The sequence below is a fragment of the Crocodylus porosus genome, unplaced genomic scaffold, assembly GCF_001723895.1.
Source record: "Crocodylus porosus isolate Cpor-Errol unplaced genomic scaffold, CroPor_comp1, whole genome shotgun sequence".
NCBI classification, from domain to species: domain Eukaryota; kingdom Metazoa; phylum Chordata; order Crocodylia; family Crocodylidae; genus Crocodylus; species Crocodylus porosus.
The window spans coordinates 80,884,591-80,901,731 of record NW_017728918.1 but is presented as its reverse complement, the minus strand read 5'-3'; the positions used below and the strand labels follow the sequence as shown (position 1 = coordinate 80,901,731).

The 17,141-nt window shown below is 40.7% G+C and overlaps 1 protein-coding gene across 1 annotated transcript in view; it reads right to left on the bottom strand.

Annotated features, from left to right (window-relative positions):
• The window catches only part of GRIK2 (glutamate ionotropic receptor kainate type subunit 2), a 654,323-nt gene that overhangs the window by 302,028 nt on the left and 335,154 nt on the right, over window positions 1-17,141 (bottom strand). The window contains exon 9 of the mRNA XM_019537811.1: window positions 10,604-10,717. Coding sequence (XP_019393356.1) covers window positions 10,604-10,717 — 114 coding nt within the window. The remainder of the gene's footprint in view (window positions 1-10,603; window positions 10,718-17,141) is intronic.

Genomic DNA, 17,141 nt, shown 5'->3' with positions numbered 1-17,141 from the left:
TTAGTGTCATCTGCAACTTTACTAAATATGTACTCTGTTCCATTCCACAAGTCATTAATGAAAAACTGAATGATACTGGACCCAGGAAAGACCCCTGGAAACTTCCTCCTAGTTAGACATCAAGTTCATTGAGGTTCACTGAATATATGCTTTATGGTTCAAGTTTCCCTGGGCAGTGGGGCCAGCACAGTCCCAGGGCATTATTTAAGTGCCACTTTAGTCATATTCTCAGTGTTTACATGGTACATTGAAATTTTTCTAGGTCTCAGAACATAATATTTTGAACACTATAATATATGAAATAATGTCTATATAAAAGTGTGGTGGTTACAGTTTGCATGCTAAGGGGGTAGGGAACAAAAACAACAAAAAACAGACTATTCCTGACAGGCATCCCCACTCACATAAAATCAGAATAAATTAGGCTCTTGAAGAGAAATGAGCAATTGTCCAGGGTTAAAACATCCTGCAGGTACCAAATATTATTTGATTTGTCAATTACTCAAAATGTATGGGTTGCTTGGCCACACAAATTAATTATCAGAAAATGAATAGGAGAGGCCAGATTGAGCATTCTTTCCTCATTATGTGGTGCCAGTATCACAGAATGAAATTAAAAACCCAGAGCTCTAGATTTATAATGTCAGGGCACATGCAAAACAATTATTCTTTGTGCAGATCTGTGGAGGAATGTATCACAAAATTACAAGAAAGAGTGATTTTACATATGTCTAATATGACTACATAAAATACTCCAGACTTCTGTTAAAGCATACATGCTTTCCATAAGATGGGAAATGCGCAAAAAAAAAAAAAAAATTAAAGATGTTTCTAAAGCTCAAAGCAAAATAAAAAATGTGAAAATCTTCAAATTTATCCTGTTTTTAGCCAAAAATATTTTATCGTCTTTCTAACTCAGCTTTGATAAAATGAAGTTAAACTTGAAATATTGCTCTTGTAGAAAAAAAAATCTTAAAAGATTGTTTTATAGAAACATAATGAAAAGCAAAATTTCAAGATTTCAAAAGGGCCAGAGTGAAATAAGAAATATTAGATGTAATCAAACATTTCTCACAACTTGTACACAACGCTACAAAACAAATATTGAAAAACAGAAAATGTGCAGAGCCTGAACATGGGTATACATGAAGTGCCAGCAGCTAACAGGAATCCATAAGGGGCAGGGACGATACATAGGGGTGATGCGTGGCGGTACACCCCTTGAAAAAGGCGCTGCCAACACTGCTGGCTGCAGGTGGTTGCCAATCCTTACTTGGTGCTCGGCACCCCCCTGCACCAACAGCACTGGTGGTGCCTGGAAGAGCTCCCCACTCACCACCGCAATGCTCCTGCCACTCCCGCTGCCATCACTATGTTCCCACTGCTGCTGTGCTGCCCCTCCCCCCCCCAGCTGCCGGGGGCACGAGTCATTCATGATAAGGGAAAGATCAGAATTTCAACTGGAGTTGAACAGAAGAAATGGTGCAAGTCCCCGATATAGGTGAATGAAGCCCTGCATCTGCAAAACCTACACTGAAGTCAAAAGGGCATATGATGGACCTTGCAGGGGATCCCTCTCCCCACCATTTAAAGCCATCACTAAATACAGATAGTGAAACAGCCTGATACTGAATTAATTTAATCTTCACAGGTTAGTCTAAGGTGTGTAGATTGAACCAATAAGCAAGTGAACAGTCATTTACTTTGGATTCCCAAAAAGTCAGCCACTTGCCTGACGTTGCCCAGAGCAAGAAGCTGCAGGGCACTATTGCATGCCTCTCTGGTCGGCTGGAGAAGACAGCTTAGGTCAAGGTTAGACCACCCACCTGGTGAGGAGGGATCTGTGGGGCAGGTGCATAGCATCTTGGGATGAGGGGGACAGTGAGTTAACTTGAATCTGGAGGGGATCTGGGACAGAAGTTCAATAAGACAATTTAACCTAAATCAGTTAAGTCTGATACTACATCCATGCCGGTTTATCTTAAGCTAGTTTTGGTTTTTTTTAAATTGGTTTATGTGCACTGTGTGTGGATACTTTTATGAGTGTTATGTATAAGTTGTTACATTTGCCCAGGGATTGCAGGAGGGAACTGAAGAGAACAGCACAACAGTAGGCTGAGCACAAACTTTATCATTCTATAAGCCTAACTCCCTGGTCTTCTTAGAACAACACATGGTACCAGGAGTGGGGTGCAAAGAAATACAAAAAAAGGAACATCTCAAAATTCCAGAAGAGTTAAAGCTGTCTACAATGCAGCAGAAAACTGGAAGAAATTTAAGCAGAGCTTCACCATATATGATGGCCAATGAAGCTACAGAGAAGGAAGATCCACTCAAGGTAGCTATTTTTTTTTAATATAGCAGGCCCAGAAGCTCTGTCTCTTTATAATAGCCTACAACTGTCAGAAGCAGAACAGAAAACTATGGCACAGTAATAAAAAAGTTTGAGGAATATTGTATACCCAAGCAAAATGAAAACTGTGAATGGCATAATTTTCACATGAGGCAGGAGAAAGAATGTGAGACAACAGAGGAGTTTGTCAAAGACCTCAGACTGCCATGCAACTTTGAAGACCTAAAAGAGTCCATGATCAGAGACCAAATAGTATTGGGTAGAAGGGATACAAGCCTCAGGAAAATATTGAGAGAATCCTGAGCTTAATTTGAAAAAGGCAATTAGAATGTGCCAAGTGGCTGAAATCACAAATGCAAGACTTCAGAAGCTGGAGGGAAAAAAAACCAGAACAGGCTGAACGAAACAAGATTACAAGACTGCAAAAACCTAAGGCAACACAGAAACAATACAGAAAGGAGGACCACACTATGAAGCAGGCATGCAAAGGCCAAAGAGAATTGCTTGAAGAAAAAATGGTCAGCAACAGATGCCATGGGGGTTACCACAAACCCATACAATACTCTGTATTTGGTAAGCACTACAGCAAATGCAAAAGATTCAGTCACCTTGCCAGGGTTTTCAAAAAGCTGCAGGATGCACCACACAAGAAACAGCAGGTACATGCTCTATGCAGCAAGGAAGAGGAAAAATTCCTCACTGGTACAAGCCAGGAAGAAATTAATTCTTCCAAGAATTGGAAGACAACCACCCTGGACATCAATTGACTAATAGTAAATTTTAAATTAGATACAGGAGCACAGGTCAGTGTAATACCATAATACATTATTCAAAACCTGAAAACTAACCCTATATACTATGAGAATAAGAAAGTGAAACTTAGAGCATATAATGGAAACATGATTGCAGCCAAGAGTGTTTGTGCACTGCATGTTAAATACAAGGGTAGTATAGTAAAAGTTCAGTTTGTAACAGTCCCAGGAAAGCTAGAGACAATTATTGGGTTGCAAATAAAACTCTAGGTTTGATTAAGGGAATGGATGCTACTGAGGGACTAGAAAGCAAGAACACAGAAGAAGTTTTATGATGTGGTTCAAGGCTTAGGGAAATTATCAACTGAGTACAAGATAAAATTAAGAGAACCAAATGCTCCCACCATACATGATCCAAGAAATATTCCTCTAGTACTAAAGGAGAAACTGAAAAAGGAATTAAATAGATTACTTAATATATACATAATAGAAAAGGGAGCATTTCCCCATTCCCACCAGGAAAGAGGTTTTTGACAACATGGCAGAAGCTAAATATTTCTCTACTTTGAATGCTTCTTCTGGGCTTTGGCAAGTGCCTCTAGAAAAGAATAGCACTAGATTATGTATCTTCAATACACTCTTCAGAAGGTACTGCTTTCATAGGCTTCCCTTTGGATTTTGTTTTGCATCTAAAGCATTTCACAGAAAGGTGCAACTAATTTTTGAAAGTCTTAATGTTTTATACTGATTATATATTAGTTTGGGGAATACTATGGAAGAACATGAACTGAGGTTAAAAAAGGCACTAGTGAGAGCTTGCAGAGCAGGTTTGAAACTGACAAAACAAAAATGCAAATTCAGGATCAAAGAAATAACATCTCTGGGAGAAAAGATCTCTGAGAAAGGGGTACAAATAAATCCTGCAAGGGTTAAAGCTGTTACTCACATGCCACCCCCTACAGATAAGGAAGGAGTGCAAAGATTACTGGAAATGATCAGTTTTGTAGGGAAACATCTACCAAACTTAGCAGAGCAAACCAAACACACTAGCTCAGTCCTTCAAAAAAGTGCTCAATGGATATGGGAACATGGACATGAAGCTAAATTAAAAAACTTGAAGGAAGAAATAATGAAAGGTCCAGTACAAAAATACTCAGAGCCTAAAAGACCTATTAAACTGTCAACAGATGCTTCTAAAGAAGGCACTGGTGCAACTTTGCTTCAAAAACACAGGAACACATGCATCTAGGGCACTCTCTAAGTCAGACTGTCTATATGCACAAGCTAAGAAAGAAAGTTTAGCTCCGGTATGGCTGTAAGAAATGCCATATATTCATCTATGGGAAGCCTGTGATTAACTAAAACTGATCATTAATCTTTGATAACTATAGCAAAGTAAGGGTTATCACACATACCATGCAGATACAGCAACTTTCCTTTCAACTACAAATGTATGATCTAGGTAAACAGTACATACCAGGAAAACATCTACTTATTGTAGATACATTGTCCAGGTTGAGAGCAATGGGGCTCTTTAGCCTGGAAAACACAGGATCAGGGGTGATCTGGTGGCCACCTAGAAGTTTATCGGGTTGTTCATCAAGAACTGGGGGAATGTCTGTTCACCAGAGCCCCCCAAGTGATGACAAGATCAAACAGTCACAAATGCACTGTGACCTGTTGAAGCTGGATATAAGAAAGAACTTCTTCACTGTCCAAGCCCCCAAGGTTTAGAATAGACTGCAGCTGGAGGTGGTTCAAGCAGCCACTTTGAATGCCTTCAAGACACATTTGGATGCTTATCTTGCTGGGATCCTATGATCCCTGCTGACTTCCTGTCCCTGGGGCAGGGGGCTGGATTCAATGTTCATCCGGGATCCCTTCCAGCCCAAATGTCTATGAAACTATGAATCTATGAATATGACACAATGGAAAGTGACAGAATTCCAGACTCAGACATAGTACATGTTAATGTAATTACAAGAGGGATTCTTGTCACAGATAAAATGAGGACACTAATTGCAGAAGCTACTGCTCAGGTTACCACATTGCAAAAAGTAATAACAGCTATTTGTGATGGTTGGCCTGGAAAACATGAACCTAGCCGGTACTCTCAGTTCAAGAAAGAACTATTGGTACTGAATGGTTTTTTTGTTCAAAGGCTCATGACTTGTTGTTCCAGCAGTGTTAAAGAAAGACATGTTAAACAGAATGTATTAGGGGCATCTAGGCATTGAAAAATGCAAAAGGAGAGCCAAGGGTGATCTATATTGGCTTAACATAAATAATGACATAAAAGATGCTATAAGGCTTGTACAATGTGCCTAAAGTACAGTTCAGTGAAAAGAAAAGAGCCCATGATAGCCATGGAGAAGCCTGTAGCTCCATGATATCAAGTGGGCATTGACTTATTCATGCATGGGGGAAAAATTATGCATTAGTGATGGATTATTATTCTCACTATGCTGAAATTGCATTGCTCAAAAGCACAACAACAAATCATCTCATAACTCACATCAAATTGATTTTTGCTAGACATGGAATTCCACAAGTTGTGAGAACAGACAACAAACCTCAATTAAATTATCTTGAGTTTAAAGAGTTTGCAGACAAATATGGATTCCATCACAATACTTTAAGTCCTAAATACCCACATTCCAATGCTCTGGTGGAAAATGGAGTACAAATACTAAGGAAATTGTTGAAAAAAGCTGGCTGCAACTTGTCTACAAATCCCAGAGGCACCTGGAAGCAGGAAGAGGAAGTGATGAGCAATCCTGCAGAATCCTGCTGTTTGTAATTCTGGACTGCAAATTCCAGAGACCTCACAGACAGCAGGAAGAGGAAGTGAACACACAGCTCTAATGCCCCCTGACTTGTGGCCTGAGCCACTGCAGGAATGTGGCTGCATTTTCTGAATCAAAGGTAAATGTCTGTTCACTTCTGTTTCAATTTCATCTATGCAGCTTAGACTAACCTGCAAAGACTGACTCAATTCATCCTCAGGCTTTTTGACTTTTTGTACCTAGCCTCACAGGCTGTCTGTTGGACAGCTGTGCCATAGAAAAGTCATGAAGAAGCAAGTCACATGGGGAAATGGGAGAAATAAAAATCTGATTAGAAATAATTCTATCCAAGTGGTGCTTGCAAGCTCCACAAGGATGCCTGACACTGGACGGTTTTTATATCTTTCCTTAAATTCCAATTAAAATTTGTTAACCTGTAGTTAAGGAAGAATACATCCAGCAGTTTCTAGAGGGAAAACCGAAATGTTAAAAAGTTTGAAAAGTGCAAGATTTTCTTTACGTATTTAGAAAAAATGAACAGCCTATAGTGATAAATTATGGAAATGCCTAGTTATTATTACTTTAACAGTCACAGGACAGAATTTACCCTCCCTCCAGCATAAATGAAGAGAAACTCTAAAAAAGCCAGTGAATTGTATAAAACTGGCGTAAGTGGGAGTTGCCCCAGTCCATTGACAAAGCATACAAATTCAGTGGATTTAGTAGGTTCTGTAGTGCTTAGTAGGTGATTTTAAGATGTTCTTAGCAAAGAGTTCTCAGAGTTTTATCGGGCTATGCAGAAATCTGATTTTTTCTTCTACACAAAATTCTCAAGTTTCAAAACACATTTTGGTTCCAAAAACAAAAATAAAGTTTTCCACAAAACAGAAGCAAAAAAATATTCTTTAGAAAATTTTAGCTGCTATTTTGGTTCAATCTTTTTTAAATGTATCAGAGACTTTCAACCTGAGAGTCATTTAGTTGAGAACTTTGGTTTTATGAGCTGATGGTTTCTTTTCCTTTTGCACTAGAAGCATATTTGATGTTCCAGTATGTGAAGAAGTCATGTGGGGACCTGGGAATGTTGGTAGTCTAAACAGGAGTACTTTCTATCCAAGTGAAGTTTGCAAGCTCCACATTGGAGCTGCATTGCTGAGAAGCCAGGATTTTGGAAAGTTTGGAAGGCCTCACCCAGAGACTTTTGGTACCACAGCAGTATACCTGGTGGACCACCTCTGAGCCACTTGTTCCTACAGTTCACAACAGCTTATCGTGTCTATTATACAGAAAGCCAAACTAGAACTTCACAATGGCCCTTCCTGGTTTACACTATGTGTCTGTTTTGTTGTTTTTTTTTTAATTTGATCAGATTGGTATGTTCTGGAAATATAGAGATGTGCAAAGAACTGGGCTAAGAGGAGTTTAAACCTGCAAGCTTGCAGTGTAAAGAAAAACAGGACATCATAGTTCAGTATGTCTGGAGAGAGAAAACAAAATCTCTTAAAATTAAACATTAATGCAGTAACATTAGCCTGAAAGATTAAAATCAGGATGTAACCTTGAAAATTCCATATAACTAGGTCAGGCTAAGTGACCTAAATTCTCTTTTTAGGCAATATTTTGAAAGGAGTTAAAATGAATGAATGAAGAGAAAACTATCTCCATGGGCTATATCCATGAATTTATATAGCTACACCCTAATTCTGTCTCAGACTGTCTGTTTACCCATGGAAGGACTGGTAAAGTGGCTGGCATGTAGCATGCATTACAGATGGATCGGCAATGGCATACATCTGGCATGCCAGCTGTATGGTATTCCCTACTATGCTTTTTCACTCCAACTGCCCTTCAAGGGATATATAGTCTTCCCTGACAGTACTGTGGTGGCACAGCAGAAATAGTAGCAATGGTGGTTAAATCAAACAAACAAACACAAGCCTCTAAATCATTTTTGTTTCTATTACACTATGCACTACAAAACCTCTCTATGGGATCCATGAGGCCATTATTTTAAAGCCAATTCTTTCTTCATGATTTTAACTTTTCTGTTATTGTTGAAAGCTTTGTCCCAGAGAAGCAACCTCTCACAAAAGTCTGTACAGCTGATACTTCAGGAGTACAATACAATAAATGAAAAAAAGAAAACCGTGATTTCTCCAACTCATCATGTCGGCTGTCCATAGAATACAAACAGTAATATATAGCATGCCAAGTGCAAATGCATTTATAAAAGACAAAGGGATGGGATAATAAAAGCAAAGCACCACACCTACTCTTTATAGCCAACCAACAGATGGAGAAGAGAAATTTAATTATTCTGAGTACCTTCCTCATAACTTTTGCTTTTAGTTCATGTGAGTTATTACAATTACCCAGAACTTCAGCAAATGGTAATTGAGGTGTAAAGTGGCAATTACAAGTGAGCAGCTAGGAATCTGAATGTCCTTGCTTTTTTTTTCCCCCTTAATTATGCATTCCATCTGGAAGCGAAAGATGGGGACATATGCCTACAAAACTAGCAACCAAATGTTATTCTTAAGAAAACAGAACTCTTGTCTACACAGGGGACTGGCATGATTACAGAAGTCAGTGACCAGCTATCAATGGGGCTGCACAAATTCAGAGCGCTAGTGAACTCAGACCAAGGCAATGAGCAACTGTTCATTTCTGGAAATTCTGTGACATTTTCACCACTAGAAATGTTTCTGGGAGAGAAAGTAGTATGGGGTTCAGTCTGCAACTACCCCCTCTTCCTTGCCCCTGTGGTTTCCTTAAACTAGATGATCCTGGTCTGGGAAAGACTTGGGGATTGGAGCTGCTCCAGTCCTCCTATTTCAGAGAGAGGAGGGTCTGGAGAGGGAGGGAGTGGGGAGTGGGTAACGCAGCCGGAGGAAAAGACTTCCCACATTTTCAAAGACTAGTGACACCCAGGTCTGGGAATAATCCACCTCCTGTAGACTGGCCTGGGAGAGGGAAGGGACTGGAGCAGTGGGACAAAGCCCCCTCCCTATTGGGACCTCCTCAGACTGGGAGCTGAGTGGAGTGAGCAACATAGCAAACCTCCCATTCAGTTCTCAAACTGGGGACCCTGGTGAAGGAAGTGGGAAAGAGAACTTTGCCTCATTGCTCAATTCCCTTCCTGGACCAGTCTAGGAGGGGACTGGAGCAGCAGGGCAATGCTTCCTGTCCCTTCCCCTGACCTGGCAGTCCCTAGTCTAGGGAGGTAAGTATTGCCCTGCTTCTTCATTCCCCTCCTGGACCAGACAGAGAGAGTTTCTCTTGCAAGGGAGATCTTCCTGGAAGCTTTTTTCCCAGAAGGGACTTGTTTCCCTCCAGAGAAACTGAGTGAATGCTTGTATGCCCATAGTTTATATCAGAAGAGCAGGGTTTCTTCTGGTAGAAAGATACTGCCAATAGGTGGCCCGAGTTAACATCTGTACTGATGGTGTTTACCCTTTCTTGAAGCCAGGATTCAGAATTAAAAAATGAGTAGTATACAAAATCAGTATGATACCTACATTAAAGGGATTAAACATTTGCTAACAGATCTCAAAACAGAGTTGCTAATGGAGAGACTTAGATTAGTGGCGATGGTTCTACTGGGGTCTTGCAATAATTAGTTCTTAGATAAATACTGTCAATACAGACTGTAACACAATGTAAAAAAATAGTGATTAAGTTTATACATAACTTAAAGGATGATTGAGTAATAAATAATATAGGTGACTGATCTCTGGTGGAGATAAATCACTAGGTAAGCTGATAGGAGTTTTAGGAGTTTTTAAATATAGACAAATACATGGATCTATATCAAACAGCAAAGAACAAGGCTTGTAGCCAACTAGAGTGTGATTCAAAGCAGTGCTTAGGGACACATGTTTGGCAATAAGTAAACATGATCTTCCAGTGTTAATCTGTAGCAAAAAACATGATGTTTAGATATGTAATCATGATGGCTTTATTACCTTGTATAACACATTAGTAAGACTATTAGTGATATTTTATATCTACATCAATATTATGCATCCAACTCAATATTTTGCTGTAGTTCAACTAGATGTTATTGGGTTGACTATAATAATAACTGGGTGAAAATCAGCTTCCGAGTTGTGCCAAGGGCCAAAATGGATTATCAAAAAGGTCCATTCTAACATCTAAATCTACATCTACAAACATATGAAAATTCAATCTACTCTGAAGTGTCAAAATGAAGTTTCCCATTTTTAAATTCAATTTGGTTAAGATGATTGCCAAGTTATAAAGAGGACAAGAAAAATTAAAATAATTATGATGAAGAAGATTAAAAACTAAGTCTTACAATATTATCTATCAAAATGAGTGACAATATTGCCAGTTTGAATCATCAATTCAATAACCTGGTCCATTTAATTGAATTATTTTTTCCCCTAAATATGATTTTAAAATGTATGGTTTGTTTTTTAACCAAGATTCAAAAATTTTAGCTAATAATAAGCAAACCCAAATTATTAAGGGAGATAACACTAAAATTACAGTAATTTACGTCAACTTAAACTAGAATAAAAATCCATGACAAAATTAACAACTGCAGCTCATTCATTACGCAGTAATTGCTAAATAACTGTAAAAGACATTACATACTGTTCATTAGTGTTGTAATTAGTACAGCTTTCTCCATCAGCTCTCATGTACATCTGTATTTCTGGAAAAGGAAGGCAAATATAATTACTTACCAAGATGGTGGTAACAATTAAAGAGCGATTGGATAGAGAATCTGTGATGTTTGCTGGTTTTCCTTTCTGATTCTCCGTCATATTAAGGCCACTCGCTGGATCCCAAGTTCCAATCTATAAAACAGCATATGCACTTTATAAATTGCCCATCAATTGTACCTAGGCACCTAGGAAAGAATCCTGTAAGGGAGAAGTTAAGACTGCTAACACTTATTATTCACCTCTGCTACATTATCTGCTGTCATTATATTAAACTCTGCTTGTTTAAAATATGATTCACTGCACTTCAAAGTGTGTCTGGTGAAGTGTGACATTAAGGGGCAAAATGATGCACAGAATTTCTGAAGTCACTCTCAGTGCTTAATTTTCCATTTAAACTTTCATTCTCCAAGCTAAACCACATCTGATAACTTAATAGCTGGGTGGAAATTCACTGGCAGAGAATACAGTATCACTTTTGCAAATGGATTTATCCCTTCTTATCACAGACAGCATAAGGGCACAAAAATATGTTCTTTGGAAAACTTAATGGGGAAGATTCAAAGTAAATTAAGTATAATGGCTTAATTGATTTGCAGTTAAAGGTTCAGTACATATATTTTTTGACATTTAGTGCCTTGAAGTTCTTGTTCCAGTGAAGTCAGTAGGAGTTCTGCCTTAGGAGTTCAGGATTACATCTTACATTTCTGATTCACTGCTGCATCACTTCTTAAGCTTAGAAGTAACCAAGCAGTGAAGTCAAGACCTTAAATTTTATCTTAAAGCATAAGATAATTTCAGTTTTTTTAGTTTACTTTAATTCATTATGGTGTAGAGTCTTTACTCGTAATCATTATCAAAAAATGGCCAGGACAGTTTTACTCAGAATTTTAAGCTGCATCATTCTTGCCATCACACTTGAATTATGTCTATGTATTAATGGGGGGGTTGGTTTTGTTTAAATGTGAGCATAAAAAAAGCAACTGGAAAGAACAACGCTTAATATCCTCTCTAGCACCCTTTCACAATGTTGGGTTCTAAAGAAGTATTGCAACATGGAAGTAGGTTGAAATACATAAGTCACCAAGGAGTCACCTCACTGGCTGGGAAAGCAGCAAAATCCTGAAGCAATGAGAACCCAAACAGGTAAAGGAGAGAAAAGTAATTCCATCCAAACTTCCTTCTGCTGCTGCCTCTATTTCAGCTCTCAGCTGGCTGCTTTAGCAGTTGAGAGAGAGAGAGAGATGGCACCAGGAAGCAGGGAAAATATCACAGGGTATGTGCAGGTGGCTACAGATTATCCCTGAATGCAAGGATCAGCCCCACACCAGCCCCTGTTCACCCAGATTGGGCCTTGTGCTGGCCCTGCCTCCCTGAGCACCCAATCTAGTGCATAGGGCCATGCTATTGTTATTATTTTTTGCTTCTGGAGCCACATGCCTGTCTAGCCAAAGTGTAGCCTACTGAATAAGCTCAGTAACCGTTGTAGATGCTTTCAAATCTACACTGCCCAAAAAATATGATTGTCAACTGTGTATAAATTTCACTAATCTGGCCAAAAATGCCAATTACATGGCTAGGTATATACCATTTTGGTGCAAAAAATGAGTTGGGATTCTGGCCTAAAACAGCAGTTGGCAAGCTTTTCAGCCTGTGGGCCAGAACGCCCCAGGTCAGATCACAGGTAGGTAAGTGCTACAACTTGTCCACCACTGCAGCTTCTTTTCACTGTGGCACAGGTTAAGCTTCTGCCACTACACTTTCTCTTTGCCATAGCACAGGAAAAGCTCTCACCACAACATGAGAGAAGCCCTGCTGCCAAATACCATTAAAGCTTCATGTCTGTGGGCAGGATCCAATGACTCTGTAGACTGTATCTGGCCTGTGTGACATAGATTGCTAACCCCAGGCCTAAGCCAACAGGGAAAGCAAAGGAGAAATATAGTAAAAAGCACCATCTGAAGTCTCCTGTTAAGAAATCTCAAAATGTTCCATTCTGTAACCTAAAGGATTCTGGGAATGATACACTGTAAGCCAGATTTTCAGACACTCGATGGGCACAAAAAAAATCAAAAAATGTTAAAAGCCATTAGGCATAGTATGTTAATAGAATGTTTCTTAGGGAAAGGGAGGAAGGACTCAGAGAGGAAACCACAGAAGTCTGGGAATGACCAGGCAGAGGAGAGGGGACTTTGTCTTGCCTCTGCTCTTCCCTCCAAATGCTGATCTGCAATTAGGTTAATCCCTACTGTTCTTGAATACCTCTGTATTCCAGCCTCAGATCATTAATCAATGAATTGTACAGATACAGGTATCTAAGAAGAGATATCTGAGAACTTCATATGTATTTGATACTGCATTTACTCCATTCCAAGACAAGGTATTTTCCCCCATTCATCATGGGGAAAACAAAGCCTCATCTCCAAATGGAATATCACAGCTGGGAGCTGTGGGAAGCAGCTGTGCAGGGAGCCTAGCTGGGCCAGGGATAGTATCAGCAGCATGCAGAATTTAGTCCCTGCCTGGCTCAGGTTCCCCGGTCTCCCTTGCCGGCCAGGGAGCCAGACAGGGCACTATGCTGCTATTGCAGTCTCTGGCCAGCTGAGCTCCTGGTGGAGCAGCTGTTCACAGCTCCTAGCTGGAGCAGTCTGACTCAGCTGTAGCAGGCATGGGGGAGCTCCAAAGCCTCTCCTGTTCCATGCTAGAGAGCAGCTGTGCGGGGAGTCTGCCTCTGGAGCATGGGGGAGAGGGGCGAGTGAGGAGTGGGGCCAGGTAGGAAAGGAGGAATCTGCTCCCTGAAAAGCCAGGCTCCTGCAAAGCTGCTCTCTGCAGCATGGGGCAGGAGTTGTACTTGGGCTCCACCTGCACCCAGATCAGCAGAGAAATCAGCAGAAGGAGAGACAGGCAAGGAGGCAAGTGGGGGAGGAACAGGCAGAGGGGGGGAAGTGGTAGGAGTACAAGGGGTAGGGGGCAGGCAGCCTGCTCCTGCTTTTCCCCCAGTGGTGATGCGTAGGGGGTGCATAGGAGTACATGTGCACCTCTTGAGAGTGCCAGTGCACCCTCTTACCAGCCATGCTCGCTGCTTAGGCGAGGGGCAGGGGGAGCAGGCAGGCATGCTGGTCTCCCCTTCACCCCCGCCCCCCTGCAAGTACCAGCTGGCGTGTGGTGCTCCCAGAAGCAGCCACAGCCACTTCCAGAACCAGCTCTGTGACTGACCGTGGGGGGACCCCCCCTACAGGTCACTGACTAAGGTGGCACCAGTCACCCACATTTTCCCCTACATATCCCCCACCCCCGCTTTCCCCTTACCTTACTCTCCACCCCTTGTTTCTCCCCAGCTGCCCCTGATTTCTCCCTACTTTCCCCTTGACTCTGCTTCCCCCACTTGCTGCCCTGCCACAGCTTTTCTGCTGCAGCAGTAAGGAACATGTCTAGAATCAGTCATAAGCAATTGAAGATTTACACATTAGAATTCTGGTTTTCTCTAATAATATTAGAGTATTATCAACTGTATCATTTAAACGAGGACCTTGAGTATCCAAAAATATCTTACTTTTTTCTATAAATGGTGGCAATTATAAATTCACATTATTTTTTTTAAAGAATTCTGAATAAATCCCTTTAAAATGCAAGGAATATATTCTCTTTATGCTGTCTTAGTATGATCTGTACCAGGTGAGCAGTTTCAAATGATTACACCAGATAAGACCAGATATTTTTATACACTGCTATTGTTCACAACTAAATGCAGCATAACAACATTCTACTAAAAGCCTTTTTTCCCCAAGAATAAAGTTTAAGTGGAAGATTAACCTTGGCACTGAATCCACTGCTATCAATTTGTTTACTGCAAGTGTTTTAATTCTAAAGCAGTCTCAAGAATTGAATAGATTTAATAACACATGTTCATTGGAATCTGGAAAACAAATAATTCCCTCAAGGTGAAAAACACAGTGAAATCAAACCAAGCTACTTTATTATGTATAATTACATAATACATTCCAGCCCCTTTGTAGCATTTTCTCAGAACCCTAAACATATTGACTGTTATAAGAGAAATATTAAAGGGAAAGTTTTACATGGCAACTAGAGCTTGGATGGAAAAGAGATTTTCCATCTCCCAAAACTGAGATTTCAAAGATTTTCCGGCTCTACGTTACTACAGAACTGAGAACTTGCAAAATTTTTCACAACCAAAAAAGAAAAACAAGAGAAAAACTCTCTTCCTGAAAAACAGACAGTCAGGTGCACTCATCTGGGACATGAAAAGCCCACTCTGAGAAGCTGGAAGGGCACTCAGCATGTGTTAATGAGCGTTAACATGCTGGCACATTTTACTTTCTGCCCCAAAAATGTTAAACAAAAATGTTAGCCATCTTGAACTCCTTCATATTCTTTTTGAACCTACTATATTTGTCAGGAACAGTCTGATTTAATACAAACCTCTAGACCCTGAGGGGCATTTATTACATTCACCTTAAAAATGAGCTTTACTGACTGTGTATCTATATGTCAAGGGAGTTTACTCTTGTATCACTCTGAGACTTAATCAACAAATATTTCATGTTTTAATGTAGTGCCTACTCAGACACAGTAGAAAAAATAAGTAATTTTATGAATAAGTAGATACTCTTTCATTTTCCTTTTTTTTTTTTAACTGCCCCCCCAATTGCTTTTATTCTGGTACTGAAAACTGCATGCATTATCCTAGTTGTAGTATCTCTAGTAGTGTATCAAGTGCATCACCTCTCTGTTCCATTATGCACGTTTTCCAAGTATGCAGCTAAAAAAATCACACCAGCTTTTCAACCCCAATACATGACAAGTTCATGTACAGTTTATCACCTGCTTGTTCTTTTTTATACGTATTAGATATTTCTAAAGTGCTCATTATCGTGGTACCTAGCTGTCATACTTTAACCTTTGGGGTATTATTGCATTCCATTTATGTCCTTCCCTATTAGAAGTTTCATTAAAATATCAAAACCTGATTTCTCTTCTAGATGAATCTGGCACTATTATCCTGTTTTTTCTAATTCTGTATGTTCCATTTACTTGTCCTCCATAGTATTATTAACAATTTTTTTTAACCTAATGAATATGCTACTCACGTCCTCTTCCAAGTCATTAACAAAGATGTTAAATAAAACCAGGTTTTGCACTGACATACCAGACAACACTCCTAATTCAATTTATGCCTTTTATCTTCATCCTATGCCTATGCCCTTAAACCAGTTTTCAGGCCACTTAGGCCACACAAAGGCATTATATGTTTCTACTAGGAAAAATGCTGTTCTCTACTTAGAAACTACAAGCAAACAAGTGCCACGAGTGGTGGCTGTGTGCTGGCAGTGTTTCTGCCCACCATGTGGGAGATCTGGGTTCAAGTCCCAGCTGAGGTGACTTGGGGTAAGTGAGATAACAAGAAGCAAATTTTCTGGGATAGGCTTCACCTCTCTCCTAAAGGCAAGTGTGTCTTCTCTTCCAGGTTGGCTGATCTTGTATGGCAAGCTTTAAACTAGCATTGCCAGGGGAGGGGGCTACAGAAAGACAAGGAGACACCACCTGAGCAAAACAGGTAACAAATGCTAGGAGTACCCATGTAAGAAACAGGAGTCCAAACAGTCTCCCAAATTTGGGGGGGTGGCACATGCAGCTAGGAAAGGTGTTAAATGCCTATATACCAATGCTCATAGTATGGGGAATAATAAGCAAGAGGAACTTGCCCTCAGAATAGCCAGTTCAGACCCAGACATAATAGGGTTAACAGAAACTTGGTGGGATTTGTCCTAGGACTGGGCAGTTGTTAGTCTTAGGGGCTATAGGCTTTACAGGCAGAATAGGAGAGGTGGGGGTATGGTGTTCTGTGTCAAGAAGCAATACATATCCTCTGCCAGCAGAATGGTGTCAGAGGAGGGGCAAGCTGGAGTGCTCTGGGTCAAGGTACAAGGGGGCTGTGGGGAGAGGGATTTGACAGTGGGGGTCTACTACTGACCCCCCCAACCAAGGGGAGGAGCTGGACCAGGATTTTTTGAGCCAGCTTGCAGAGGCACTTAAGGCAAGGGAGGTAGTTGTCATCGGTGATTTAAATTACCCATCTCGAAACCATCTTGAGCCAGGTCGAACTGTTCCAGGAGGTTCCTGACAGGACCTCCGCTTAATTCAGGAGGTGTGCAGCCCCACCAAAGGAAATGCTCTGTTGGACCTGGTTGTGGCCACAGGCGACAACCTGGTAAGGGGCCTCCAGGTCCTTAACCACTTGGGTGATAGCGATCATCGCTTGCTGGAATTCACCATCCAACACAGGGTGTCAAGGGCCTGCAGCAAGGCAGTAGTAGTTCTACACCTCAAGGAGGCCAACTTCAACAAGTTGAGGAGATAAGTGGGACAGGCACTGGGGTTCTCAAGGGCAGGGGAACTCAGTGCCCAAGATGAGTGGTCGTTCCTTAAGGAGATGATACTCAGGGCCTAAGGGGTGACCATCCCAACAAAAAACAAGGGGGACAAGAGTGCCCCAAAACCTCCCTGGCTCACCAAGGGTGTCCGGGAATGCCTGATT